The sequence below is a fragment of the Labeo rohita genome, chromosome 5 (genome assembly GCF_022985175.1).
Source record: "Labeo rohita strain BAU-BD-2019 chromosome 5, IGBB_LRoh.1.0, whole genome shotgun sequence".
Taxonomy (NCBI): Eukaryota; Metazoa; Chordata; class Actinopteri; order Cypriniformes; family Cyprinidae; genus Labeo; species Labeo rohita.
The window spans coordinates 31,561,455-31,574,088 of record NC_066873.1 but is presented as its reverse complement, the minus strand read 5'-3'; the positions used below and the strand labels follow the sequence as shown (position 1 = coordinate 31,574,088).

Genomic DNA, 12,634 nt, shown 5'->3' with positions numbered 1-12,634 from the left:
TTCGCAACTGGCACAGACCAAAATCCATTAGCCATATCAAATACTGAAAACCATTTGTGTTCTGGTTTAATTAGTCTGAAAATTGTTGATGGGTCGGCCACAAGAGGGCTAATCTTATCAATATACTGATTTGCCACCCTATAATCAACTGTGAGTCTCCATGATCCATCTGGTTTTCTTACTGGCCATACAGGGCTGTTACTGGGACTGTTGATTTTAATAACAATATCTCCCTTCTCTAACTGCTCAACCACTGACATTATACCCTCCACCGCAGCTGGATTGAGAGGATACTGCTTTGTACAGGGAGGAGGAGTTCCTGTAAATGTAACAGGTTCCATGTCAAGTAACCCACAATCAGTTTTGTTTTTTGCCCAAATTGGGTGTGATTGCATATCAGTGCTGATTAATGTTCTCAACTGCCATGTGACTTTCCCATCTCTAAATTGCAAATCTGAATTTAAATTCATCAATACATACATTCCCAATACCGGCTGAGTAACCTCACCCACCCATACTGCAGCAGTGACTACACGTGGGCCAAACAGAAGAGTGAGAGGCTGTGTTTTTGTGAGAAATGCCCCTTTTCCTGTCGCACGTGTAACATGAATAGTCTCTGATGTTAGAGAAACTTCTGTGAGAAAATCAGATGGAATGACTGTTATTTCTGCGCCAGTGTCAATAAGGAGATCCAAATCAAGTGATGTACTCAAAATATGGGCCCTTACATACAAGCCGTCCGGCTTAGTAATAACCGCTCCCTCCAAGGCCCTGAGAAAGGAGGGGGGCTTATCTAGTTTCCCTGTAACTGTTGTGTCTCTGCCCCTGCAGCTGCCGGGGCCGCAGAGACCGTTGGGGCTGCAGAGAAAGCACTCAACAGCTTTTGCTGTGTTTCAAGCGGAAGTTGACTAAACTGAACAACCGGGTCTGAAGGAGGGGAGGGTGGAGGAGGAAGAGGGAGAAAGGCTTCAAATCTCTGACTTTGTGGTCTCCTTTTAGCTTTACAATCTTTTGACCAGTGACCACCTCTGCCACACTTCCAACAGATATCTGGCCTCAAAATTTGGTTTGCTTGGTTTACTTTTGGCACTGCTCCACATTTTTTCAAAATGTTGTTATTAGAGCTGTTAGGATCTGCAATCAAAACACGCACCAACTTTGAAGCCTGGTTTTCTGCTCATGCCACATCTCTTGCAGTTATTAACAATTCTTCAATAGTAAAATTAGTGTCAGTCAGGAAGCCTAAGCCCTCCTTCCTGGTACACACTCCTTTCCCAATTTCAGGAATTAACCCATTCAGCCAAACTGATAGGAAAGGCCCTCCTTTGCCCGGAGTTTTGATAAAACTTGATGGCTCACAGCCAACATCCAAGCCAGAGTAAAGTGAAAAGGTCTCACACAATCGTTCAGTGTAATCCTCAACACTTTCATCTGTCTTTTGTTTACATCTTGTAATTTCATTCCAATCAACCTTTTGCTGTTGTGCTTTCCTACACCAAGCCTTAAGTTTCTTCCACCCTTCTCTTTCAGCCCTGTCATCAATCACTACTCAAAGATCACTACTTAAAGATTCACCAAGAGCTTCTTTCAAACATTTCTTGTCTGCTGATGACAGGTTGACTGAGACTATGCTGAACCCATCTCTGACTGACAGAGAAAAAATCTCTTTCAAAGATTCCAATCAAGCTATAGCTGATCTCGGGTTTTTTCTAATATTTCCTACCTCTTTTGACCGCTCATACACCTCTTTCAAAGTTGGGGGTGTATATTTGTACTGCATAACATCTGAATCTTTGACTTCACAATCCATTAACACATTTCCTTCTTTTGTTTTCTGAAGATAAACCTCAAAGATAAACCTGAAGATAAACCTTCTGAAGATGTTTACTCTCAATGGCCTAAGCTTTGCTGTTGCCCCTTCACAATCATCAGTGTCTGTGTCAGAATCTGAATCTGTGGTCATATCAGTGTCACTATCAGCACCAGATGCTTTCGAATGTGGTAAAACAGAAAATTGGTTTGGCCAGTCATTTGTAGATTTTGAACATTAGCATTAGCTGTTTTGGGTTTTTTGTTCATTTTCAAACTGAGCTTTTAGCTCCTGACACCTGTCTTGTAACCCCTTCAGCTTCCTCTCCATAATTTCTTTGTCTGTGTTATGATTGTTTGTTTGCAGTTTCATTTCCCATTTCCTACATTTAGACAAAGTGGCAAGAATCCAAGGGATTCGCCTTGATTCTCTAGTTTTCATTCTTTGAATTTTACCCCATGCTTTTCTGATGTCATCAGGCTCCCAAAGACTGCCCTTTTGCACCCTAATTTTATATTTCGCAACTATTTCTAGTTCTGATTCTTTGATCTTAAAGTGCTCTTTGGATGTTGTTTCAGCTTTTCAATTATCTCATCTAGCTTAAGATCTGCCTTCCTTCATAACTGGAGAAATAATATAATCTCACCCAGTAGCAAAAAGCTACCACCACAGTACGTACTGAATTTTTCATGAAATGTCAAACAGAACACACTCACTCTGCCTTGCAGTAGTTAAGCCAGGAGAAGACGCCTGTGAGAGTCGCCCCCGTCCTCACTGGTGGCCCCGGAGTCAGAAGCCCAGTGGTCTGGGACATTCCACCATCTGGTCGTGCGAGAAATAATCCAGACTCCACTTTTATGGAGATAACAGCACCATGTTATTCCATCCTGCCAACAACGCCAATTGTTAGATCAGGTCCCCACGCCAGACAATTAGGATGACTTGACTCAGCCGTGACGTGACTTGACTCAGCCGTGACGTGACGTGACTTGACTCAGCCGTGACGTGACGTGACTTGACTCAGCCGTGACGTGACGTGACTTGACTCAGCCGTGACGTGACGTGACTTGACTCAGCCGTGACGTGACGTGACTTGACTCAGCCGTGACGTGACGTGACTTGACTCAGCCGTGACGTGACGTGACTCGGGAACCACAGCGGTAATGAGACTTGACTCAGGAACGCCAGCAACAACCTGGCTTGACTCATGGGGAACCGCTGTGACTTTACTTGATTCAGGAACGACAGCTTTGGCTTGACTCAGCCGCTTGACTTGACTCAGGAGACACAGCTGCAACTTGACTGGACTCCGAAACTTGACTGGACTCCGAAACTTGATTGGACTCAGGAAATGCAGCTGTAACTTGACTTGACTCAGGAGACACAGCTGTAACTTGACTCAGAAACTTGACTTGCCTCAGGAAATGCAGCTGCAACTTGACTAGACTCATAAGATGCAGACTCTGACGTGGCAGCCATCTTGCGTGCAGACTCTGGCGTGGCGGCGGCCATCTTGCGTGCAGACTCTGGCGTGGCGGCGGCCATCTTGCGTGCAGACTCTGGCGTGGCGGCGGCCATCTTGGCCGGGGGCTCAGGCTTGACGGCCATCTTGGCCGGGGATTCAGGCTTGACGGCCATCTTGGCCGGGGATTCAGGAACTTGACTTAACTCAGGAACCGCTGCTGCAACTTGACTGGACGAAGCCGCTCGACTGGACGAACCCGCTTGACTGTAAATTGCCCACACAGATACTAGTGGGGGGTCCAGTATGTGGGCCATCCTAACCGCGGGCGGCGGCTGGGAGCTGGCCGCGGGCTCCGGGCTGAGGATGAGAGAGGAATTGTGGAGAACGGGGGTGAACGAGGAAGGACCGGAGGAAACGAGCCCGCTGGAACCGCATGCGGAGGAAGCTGGCTGGTGGTGAGTTGGAGCGGCCACGTGTTTGTTAATGGGGGGAAGATCGGAGTCTTCCACATCGACACAGAAATTGGAATTACAGAGAGCAGGGACATGGTTGATAAACTCTGCAACTGGTTTGCAGCGTTCCTCATAAGCGATCGAACAGACCAGAGAATCATCCTTTAGCCCCATTAAAAAACACGTGTTAATCATTGCATCGTTCCAGCTCACCAGATGGTAAAAGCTCAAAAATTCCTCCACATACTTTTCCAACGGCCTCTCCGCCTGTCGAAGGCTCCTGATCCTCTCTTCAGCCCGGAACATCTTGTATAGCGGTCGGTGATTCTGTCACGGTTGTGTACGTCGTGCGTGTGCGTGGAAGGAGCAGGAGGAGAGCGGAGATCCAACAAATGCTGCTTTATTAAATAATCCAACATGGACAAACTCAGGGAAACTCAGGGAAACACAGGGAAACACAGGGAAACACAGGGAAACACAGGGAAACACAGGGAAACACAGGGAAACACAGGGAAACACAGGGAAACACAGGGAACCAGCAACCACAACGAACGGAAAGACACTGAAGACAATACAATCACCGACAAGGGAAGTGAGGCACAAGGAGCAATATATACACTGAAACAGGGGAGTGGCTACAAACGAGATAACGAGGGGAAGTACAAATAAGGGCAAGACAGAACCAATAAACAAAACCAACAGGGGGAGCAAACAGAGCAAACCAAATGTACTAGAAACACAGGGGGGAAAACACAAGGAAAACCCAGACAAAACCAAACATAATACTGACATTTTTCCCATAATAGCGGCCGCGGTCATTTGTAAATTTTATTGGTCTGACTTCCGGTCTTATCTGCGCCCAGCTATTTTTAGCTGTACAAAACAGCTAATTTTGCTGCTTAATATTGCATATTATTTTAATGAGTTATCTTAATTATGAACAGGTTAATGCAAACAGTTTTACCATTTACTGCTTGTTGTTATTCTTCTTGTTATTTTCCTATAGCGGCTAATGAACTGGAAGTCTCGCCCATAGACTTACTTCATCTTTGAAGAATAAGGTGGATAGAAATGATACATTTTGTAAGACACTTATCCATAATTGAATAGAATTTGCTGTGTATGTTGTGCTGATGCACAACAGCGTGAGGTAACAGCGTGAGGTAATTTGCTGAAATAATGTGTTGCCATCCACCTACAGTATTTTTATGCAAATTTTGGGATATCACAAAAAAATGCTGGATAGAAATGCCAAGATGCACATAAAATCTAAAAAAAAAAGTTTCAGCAGAGGAATAAAAAAAAACAGTTAATTAAAAAAAAGTTTTTTATCTTAAAATACTTCTCCTGTGAGCTCAAAAATATGATGGAGTGTATGATATTGATGACAACACCACAGCGGTCATACACACTGACAGTGTTACAACTTGTATTACAACACTCCCCAGTCTACCCGACTGTTTTAAGCTTCATAATGTGATGTCAAAACAGTCAGTTGATTGACATTAACATTTATGTTGACATTTCAGACAGTGAGGATTAAACTGATATTGCTCATAGTGACAAATGATCAGTATGAGGCCAAAAAGCATACACAGCATTTTAAAAGTCAAGTTCGGATTGGAGAGCAGGTTGTGGTTTTCGCTGTCTCTCCAACACCAGTCCACACAACAGGAAAAGGAAAAAGAAAAAGGTGCAATTACAAAATCTTATCTTCCACCCACAAAGAAGTTTCACTTCGACAATGAAGGCACAAATTATTTGAACTGCCAACTCGGTGAATCACAGAGGTTTTGTGCTTTTTTTTTTAGAATGTTTTTAAAATGGAAATGGAAACATATGCAGTCTATATAATATAATATAATATAATATAATATAATATAATATAATATAATAGGTATATTAACGGGATGTTTAATTCGGGATGTAACGATTACCGGTTTGACGATAAATCATGATAAAATTCCCCACGGTTAGTATTACCGTTTCATATTTTTATTATCATTAAAACCGTATTTGATTACCGCGATTTGAACAACTGATGATAAAAAAATACTGTACAGCATAAAGCACAGTTTTAAGTAACAGTCTCATTTGCGCACAGCACGCAGAGTAGTTTCGTTTTGTGTGATGGTGGATGTTTTAAAAGAGTGCTAAGGGCATAGGCCAATCCCCACGGAAATAATCGAGTGCCCACGGAAAATCACGAGATAGTCTCCGTTCATTTTAAGCAATAAGAAATGCATTGCATAGACTTTACTCTCGTTTTCATAGTTCATTTGTAGTTTTTTTGGCCTTATTTTAATGGTAAATGTCGAGAGTACATTATTGTATGAGAGGGTGCCAGCACAAATCTCTCGGCTTGCAGCAGACTTCCTCTCCCATATATATAGTGATCTGCGCTCCCTCAGATATTACGTGTGCGCGGGAATAAGTTGTACTTATTGTAAACAGGTATTTATTAAGTCATTTTATTTAGTGAAGTGCAACCTTCTTAGAAGAACACGTGTATTATTTGCTAACTAATGCATTTGCAGTCCCTACGCCATTGGGGGTTGGGCACCCACCGGCAGAAACATAAATCGGGAATTATAATGAATATATGAATAAATTAATTATATGTATGTACCTCTGAAGGTTCTGACTGTCTTCAGAAAAGATTTGATGGCATTTTGTTAACGCTCTACTTAACCCTCTGGTGCTCTTCGTTTCGGAGTCACACTTGTGCTCTTTGCGGTCAGAAGTGACCGGACACCTGTAACGCATCTTGTAATTTCTTTCAGTAAAACCATTCGAATTCATTTTTGTTTAATAATATTTTTTATTTTGCATTTTGCATTTTGAGAGGGTTTTGTGGTAATAATTAATATTTATGCTGTAATTAATATCCATTTTTTTGCCATTGAGAATAATTAAAATTAATTCTCAAAACTCTGCTGTTTATAGACACCGTAGATCATAGGTGTGCTTGTGTGTGAGTGTGTGCCTGTGTGTGTGTGTGTGTGCACGTCTGTGTGTGAGTGGATGTGTCTACATCAGTGTCACCCCTTCACTTTTTTCAGCGTTGCAGCTGATTTGTAGATTGTATACATAGATACTCTCTGAATTTGTATATGCAAGAGAGTGTGTGTCTTTTGCACTCTGGATATGTAATTTTTTTATATATATATTTTTTTATTTTACATATTCTCAATTTGCTGTGTTACAGTTCATTTGTGCGTGTGTGTGGATGTGTGAGAAAGAGACAGAAAAATTCTCTAAATTTTTGTATTTTTGTCGATTTCCCATTCATTTCCTGTGGTCGGTCATTTTTGACCAAAGAGCACAAGTTGTTTTTTTTGGTTTTTTTGGAATCGTGCCCTCATTTTTTATGTGTTCACATTCCAAATGCCATAAAAGTCACTGAATTTGGTACCGTTCTGATGAAGCTGTGATTTTTTGAAAAATTCAAAACCGAAAATGTTTTGGTCAAAAGTGACCGAAGAGAGGTGTGTATATAATGTGTGTGTGTCTGTGTGTGTGTGTGTGTGTGAATGGGTGTGTTTATGAATGGGTGTGTTTTAGAGTGTCACCCCTTCACTGCTGTGTACTTTTTTTCAGCATTGTGGAGGATTTGTAGATTGTACACACAAAAATTCTCTGAATATTTGTATTTTTGTCGATTTCCCATTCATTTCCTATGGTCGGTCATTTTAGACCGAAGAGCACAAGTGTGACTATTTTTTTTTACGACCACTTGGTCTGCTTGAATCATGCCCTCAATTTTTTTTTGTGTTGACATTCCAAATGGCATAAAAGTCACAGAGTTTCATACCATTCCGATGAAGCTGTGATTTTTAAAAATTTAAAACAGAAAAAAAAAAGAAAAAAAAGAGCACCAGAGGGTTAAAGAAGTGTTCTTAATCGCAATGCTGCTTTATCCACAGAGTTAACGAAAAACAGCTGTAATTCAGCTTTTCCAAAAGCGCCATCTAGTGCCATACAGTGGATTTACAGAGGCTTACATTTACATTCAGCTTGTGTGCAGTTTTTGTCTGGCCAAAAAACAGACCGAATTTGCATGCCCTGCTGTAGCCTAAATTTTGACCGGTTGATGAAAAATAAGCTTACGTGGATTCTACACATTTAAACACAGCTTTATTTGAAAATGTACATTAGATATTTGAACATGCTATTAGTTGAACTGTTGTCAGTCATGTTGTCATTTAAAATCCAGATAACATTGGTAGGCTACTGCTGTTTTAGTGATTATGCAAATAAAAAAGACATTTTATTTGTTGTTTGTTGATTTTAAATATAAAACTTAGTTAAGTGATTTATGTGTCAGTACTTTTTGAACATTTCCAGTACATAACAATCATAACAATACCGTGATAATACTGATAATTTTGGTCACTATAATCGTGATAAGAAATTTTCATAACGTTACATCCCTACTTTGAATTAGGCCTTATTGTAAATCCCCCCGGTATTATCTGTAAAATATTATCTGAGCCACATGTAGCCCACTATAAGCACATAGTTTTGTATAATATTACTGAGGTAATCTTGCTTGATCTGTGCTCAAAGAGGTGTGGCTTTTACACATGTGCAACTTGAATCTTTGCAACGCAGTTGATTTCATGTGTCTAAATTTCTGCATTGCGAATTTGTCTGCCAACAGGCGGGGCAAAACCGGATACACACTCTGAGTCTATATGTCATACACCCTGTAAGCAGTGGCACTTTGCTTTCATGCAAACATGTCGCTTACTTCATTTTCATGTTGTTCCCGGACTCGCAACTCTAGGCAAGTACATGATTTGATTGTGCCTGTTAATGTTTTAGAAAACACATTTACAAAAATGACCTTAATAATTATAAAAAAGAAATATATTTACAGATAAATTTGGATAAATGTGAATTATTGACCTTTAATTTGAATGTTTTAGAAAAATAAATTTGTATATTAAAATGGCAGTGTGTGGTATATTAATTCCAACCTGCTTCAATATTTATACAGTGTTTATGAAAACTAACCAATGCGAATTTGTGACTAAAGAGCAAAGTGATGATGAAGCGTTCACACCATCATATCATCAAATGTTAGTCGCTACTGTCAAAAGGAATTATTTTACTATCATTGATATCCTATTATAGTTTTTATTGATATTTGAATGTGTTTTTCTAGTTTTAGTAAGTTTTAGTTTTAATTTTAGTTTTGTAGTACATCATGTTTAATGTTAATAAAGATTGGATAACATTTACTTGGCAACTACCTGAAATTAATTATTTAAGAAATTAATTGTAGATGTATGATTTATATATATATATATATATATTGTAGTGCTGTTCAAACGATTGATCGCATCTAAAATAAGTTTTTGTTTATATAATATATATATGTGTGTACTGTGTATATTTATTATGTATATGTAAAGACACATACATTATGTATCACAAAATAAATTTGTGAAAATACCCACAAACGATTATTTAACGCTATTTTTGTGTTAAATGAGAAAGTATCAAGTAGACATTACAAACTGTAGCTTTAGAAAGAAATATTTTATTTAATTCAACATAATTGATTACACATAAACATTTAGGCTGCGTAAACGTAAACTATGAAACATAAAAGAAGATCATTTGAGAAACATCCCAGTATTTTTGTTCATATAATGAAAGTCACTTGTAACCAAAACATGTTTTGTTACCAACAGTCTTCAAAATACTTTCTTTTATGTTCCACAAAAGAAAGGTTTGAAACGACATGAGGGTAAGTAAATGATGACAATTTATTTTATTTTTTGGGGTGAACTATCCCTTTAATTTTTTAATTATTATTTAATTTAATTATATATTTTTTTTTAATAAAATGATACTCTAAATAAGAAACTAAATCTGTTAGGTGGCAGTCATTCATTTATTCGGTTCGATTCATTCAACCGGCTGATTCATTCAGAAATGAAGTAAATGGCTCTCTTTATGAATGGGCCTTTGAAACATATTAATTCAGACATTCCTTAGAAACGTGAATTCATTCAGAAACTAAACACGGCTGTGTTGCTCAGAGACGCGCAACAATTCTGCTGTGGCTTCAACGGTAATAATGTTTAAACTATAACACAATTTCAACTTCGTATTTACTGAACTGTTTTATAAAATCACATATAAGCTTGTGATAAATCGGGACAAAATCAGCATTCGTGTCTTATTGCTCTTGCTATATATATATATATATATATATATATATATGAGACAAAACACAGACAGGGGCATTTTTTACACCAATATCTTGAATTTTAGGGCATAACTGCATTTATGCATTTATGCATTTGTCAACAGTCAACTAAAGTATTTTAATCGCATTATTTTTCATAACTAATTAACGCGTTAAACTGACAGCCCTAGTATTTATATATACATAATAAATATACACAGTACACACATTTATTATATACACAAAAACTTTTTATGCGATTAATCATTGCCCAGCAGTAATATTTTGTTTTGTTTCACTTACATTAATTTTAAGTAACACATACACTATATTAACCTTTCTGTGACCACCTCACCACTTTGTCTTTATAGCATTTGTGCCATGCAATTAGTGAAAAAACATAACCGTGCCCTCTGCTATCTGTTTGGCTTTGTACTGCTCTACAATTTCTTATCCTGGAGTAAAAACGTGCTACTCTTGAGCCATATTGAGACCGGCAGACCTAAAAGCCCAGTGGGCAACATCACCATCCTCCTGTGGCACTGGCCTTTCGGAGTTCGCTACAAACTGGAGAGAAATGTCTGTATGGATGAATATGAAATCCCTAGATGCTTTCTGGAGGACAACCAATCCCTTTTTGCTCAAGCAGATGTTGTAGTCTTCCACCACAATGAGCTTTGGACTGGTCAATCGAAACTGCCCCTCCACCTTACGCGTCCACCAATGCAAAAATGGCTTTGGTTATCGCTGGAACCTCCTATGAACAACCACAATCTTAGCGACTACAATGGCTTGTTTAACTGGACGATGAGTTACCGGCGTGACGCTGACATCTTCATGCCATACGGAGAGCTTGTTTCTAAAAGGACTAATGGCACATACGTCATTCCGAAGAAGAGCGACTGCCTAGTTTGCTGGGTGGTCAGCAAATACAAAGCCAGTCAGAGTCGCTCTCTAGTTTTCCAGCAGCTGAAAGAACACATTCCATCAAAACTGATAGAAGTATACGGACTGTGGGCCAAGCGGGCGCTCTTAAACAAACAGCTGCTTTCCACAATATCTCGATGTTACTTCTACCTTGCCTTTGAAAACTCTGTATCCACAGACTATATCACGGAGAAGCTGTGGCGGAACTCCCTTCAGGCGGGGAGCGTGCCGGTGGTGCTCGGCCCACCTAGGAACATTTATGAACTATCAATTCCACCAGAGTCATTCATCCATGTAAATGACTTCAGCAGCATTAAGGCACTGGCTACTTTCCTAAATCAAGTGGCTGCTGATAGAAAACGCTATGAATCTTATTTTAGATGGCACAATTATTATGATGTTAGAATGTACACAGACTGGAGAGAGAGATTCTGTAATATCTGCATGCGTTATGATGAGCTCTCTAAGCATAAAAAAGTATACAATGATCTGTACAGCTGGGTCAACAGGTAACTAACTTTTTCAAGGAAGCTGTTTTATTTAAAAGTGTGGATTTTCAAATAATTTGTTCTTTGAAAGTACTGTCAAATGTATTTGAAACCCGTCCAGGGACTTGAATAAGTAAATCAATTTGTTGGACAAACAAAATGTAGATTGCAACACTCTTCCACTGATATATTTATGTTCATGAACTCGCCATTATTAACCTCATCCTCATCAGCTACATTTAGTGACTGTTTTAGTTCGTTTCAATTGAAAGCAGTTGGCAACACTGATCAGTGTTTTTTTATGGTTTATGTGAAATGTGAGGTCATTAAAACCTTCCACACATCACTTTTGGCCACTGGTGTGTTTGGTGGACCTGTTTGAAGACCCTGTCATCACCGGTACATTGCTGCATTTTTCTAATTTTCCAATTTTCCAGTGAAAAAACATAATTACTACTTTTATTTCTGCAGTTAGAGAATTGATTTCGCTAAAATTTTACTCTGAGCTTTATACATACGGCCCCAGATGCATATGACTGAATATAGCTATGTGCACTAAACGTGTCAGAACGCCCTTCCGATTCAATATTAACAGGCTGCTATCAAGTTTAGATCAAGTCCTCTTAAAGCTTCATCAATGCAGTTTTAAGGCCAGCAATTCATGCTTCCACATCATATTTTCCCAATTTTTAAAAATGAATTAATTTGATAAAACTTTATAGAGATATTAAAAGCACTAACCCACTTTTCTGTGTCAAACTATTTTCTAAGACTGCCACGCCTGAAAACCCCCAGAATTCTGCCCACAGATTTCTAAAATGAGTCAGAGAAACATGCCAGCTCACTTTTGTATCTGTAGGATGTTAAGTATGTTCATGCCAGACTAAAAATCAGTTAAAAACAGTTATGCTTTTTTTGTCCTGGTGGTTCTGCTTTGTGGCTCTTTCTTTAAAATCTTTACTACTGCCCATCCTTGATTAAACACAAACCTGGAGGATCTGCGGTTCTGTGAGTCCTTTTCTCTATTTTTATATGGTAGTTTATTTTAAGCATTTATAATGGAACTTTTTTTTTGCGTATCATTTTGCATATCAGTCTCAGAGGACTGTAAATTATGTTAAGTATTAACTATGCTAAATATTATTTTAGTGCATAGAAACACTAAGCTATTGTTCTACAAAATTACTTTGGTGCATAACAATAAGGTGCCTGATTTAAGATATTTCAGTGTGGTTTTTATGTTTTCAGGAGGTGGTTGTGTGAAACAGGGTGACAGATTGGTCAAAACGA

General features: G+C 38.9%; 1 protein-coding gene across 2 annotated transcripts; it reads left to right on the top strand.

Moving 5' to 3' along the window:
* The first annotated feature begins 8,432 nt into the window (after positions 1–8,432).
* LOC127164711 (fucosyltransferase 7) lies at positions 8,433–12,433 on the top strand. Of its 2 annotated transcripts, none has more exons than XM_051108740.1 (2): positions 8,433–8,516; positions 10,301–12,433. In XM_051108740.1, the coding sequence occupies exons 1-2, from the start codon at positions 8,470–8,472 to the stop codon at positions 11,367–11,369; spliced, it is 1,116 nt and encodes a 371-aa protein (XP_050964697.1). In that variant the 5' UTR covers positions 8,433–8,469; the 3' UTR covers positions 11,370–12,433. The 2 variants fall into 2 exon arrangements, with proteins under 2 accessions (XP_050964697.1, XP_050964698.1); XM_051108741.1 differs by having other exon boundaries at positions 8,447–9,485.
* Positions 12,434–12,634: the final 201 nt, after the last annotated feature.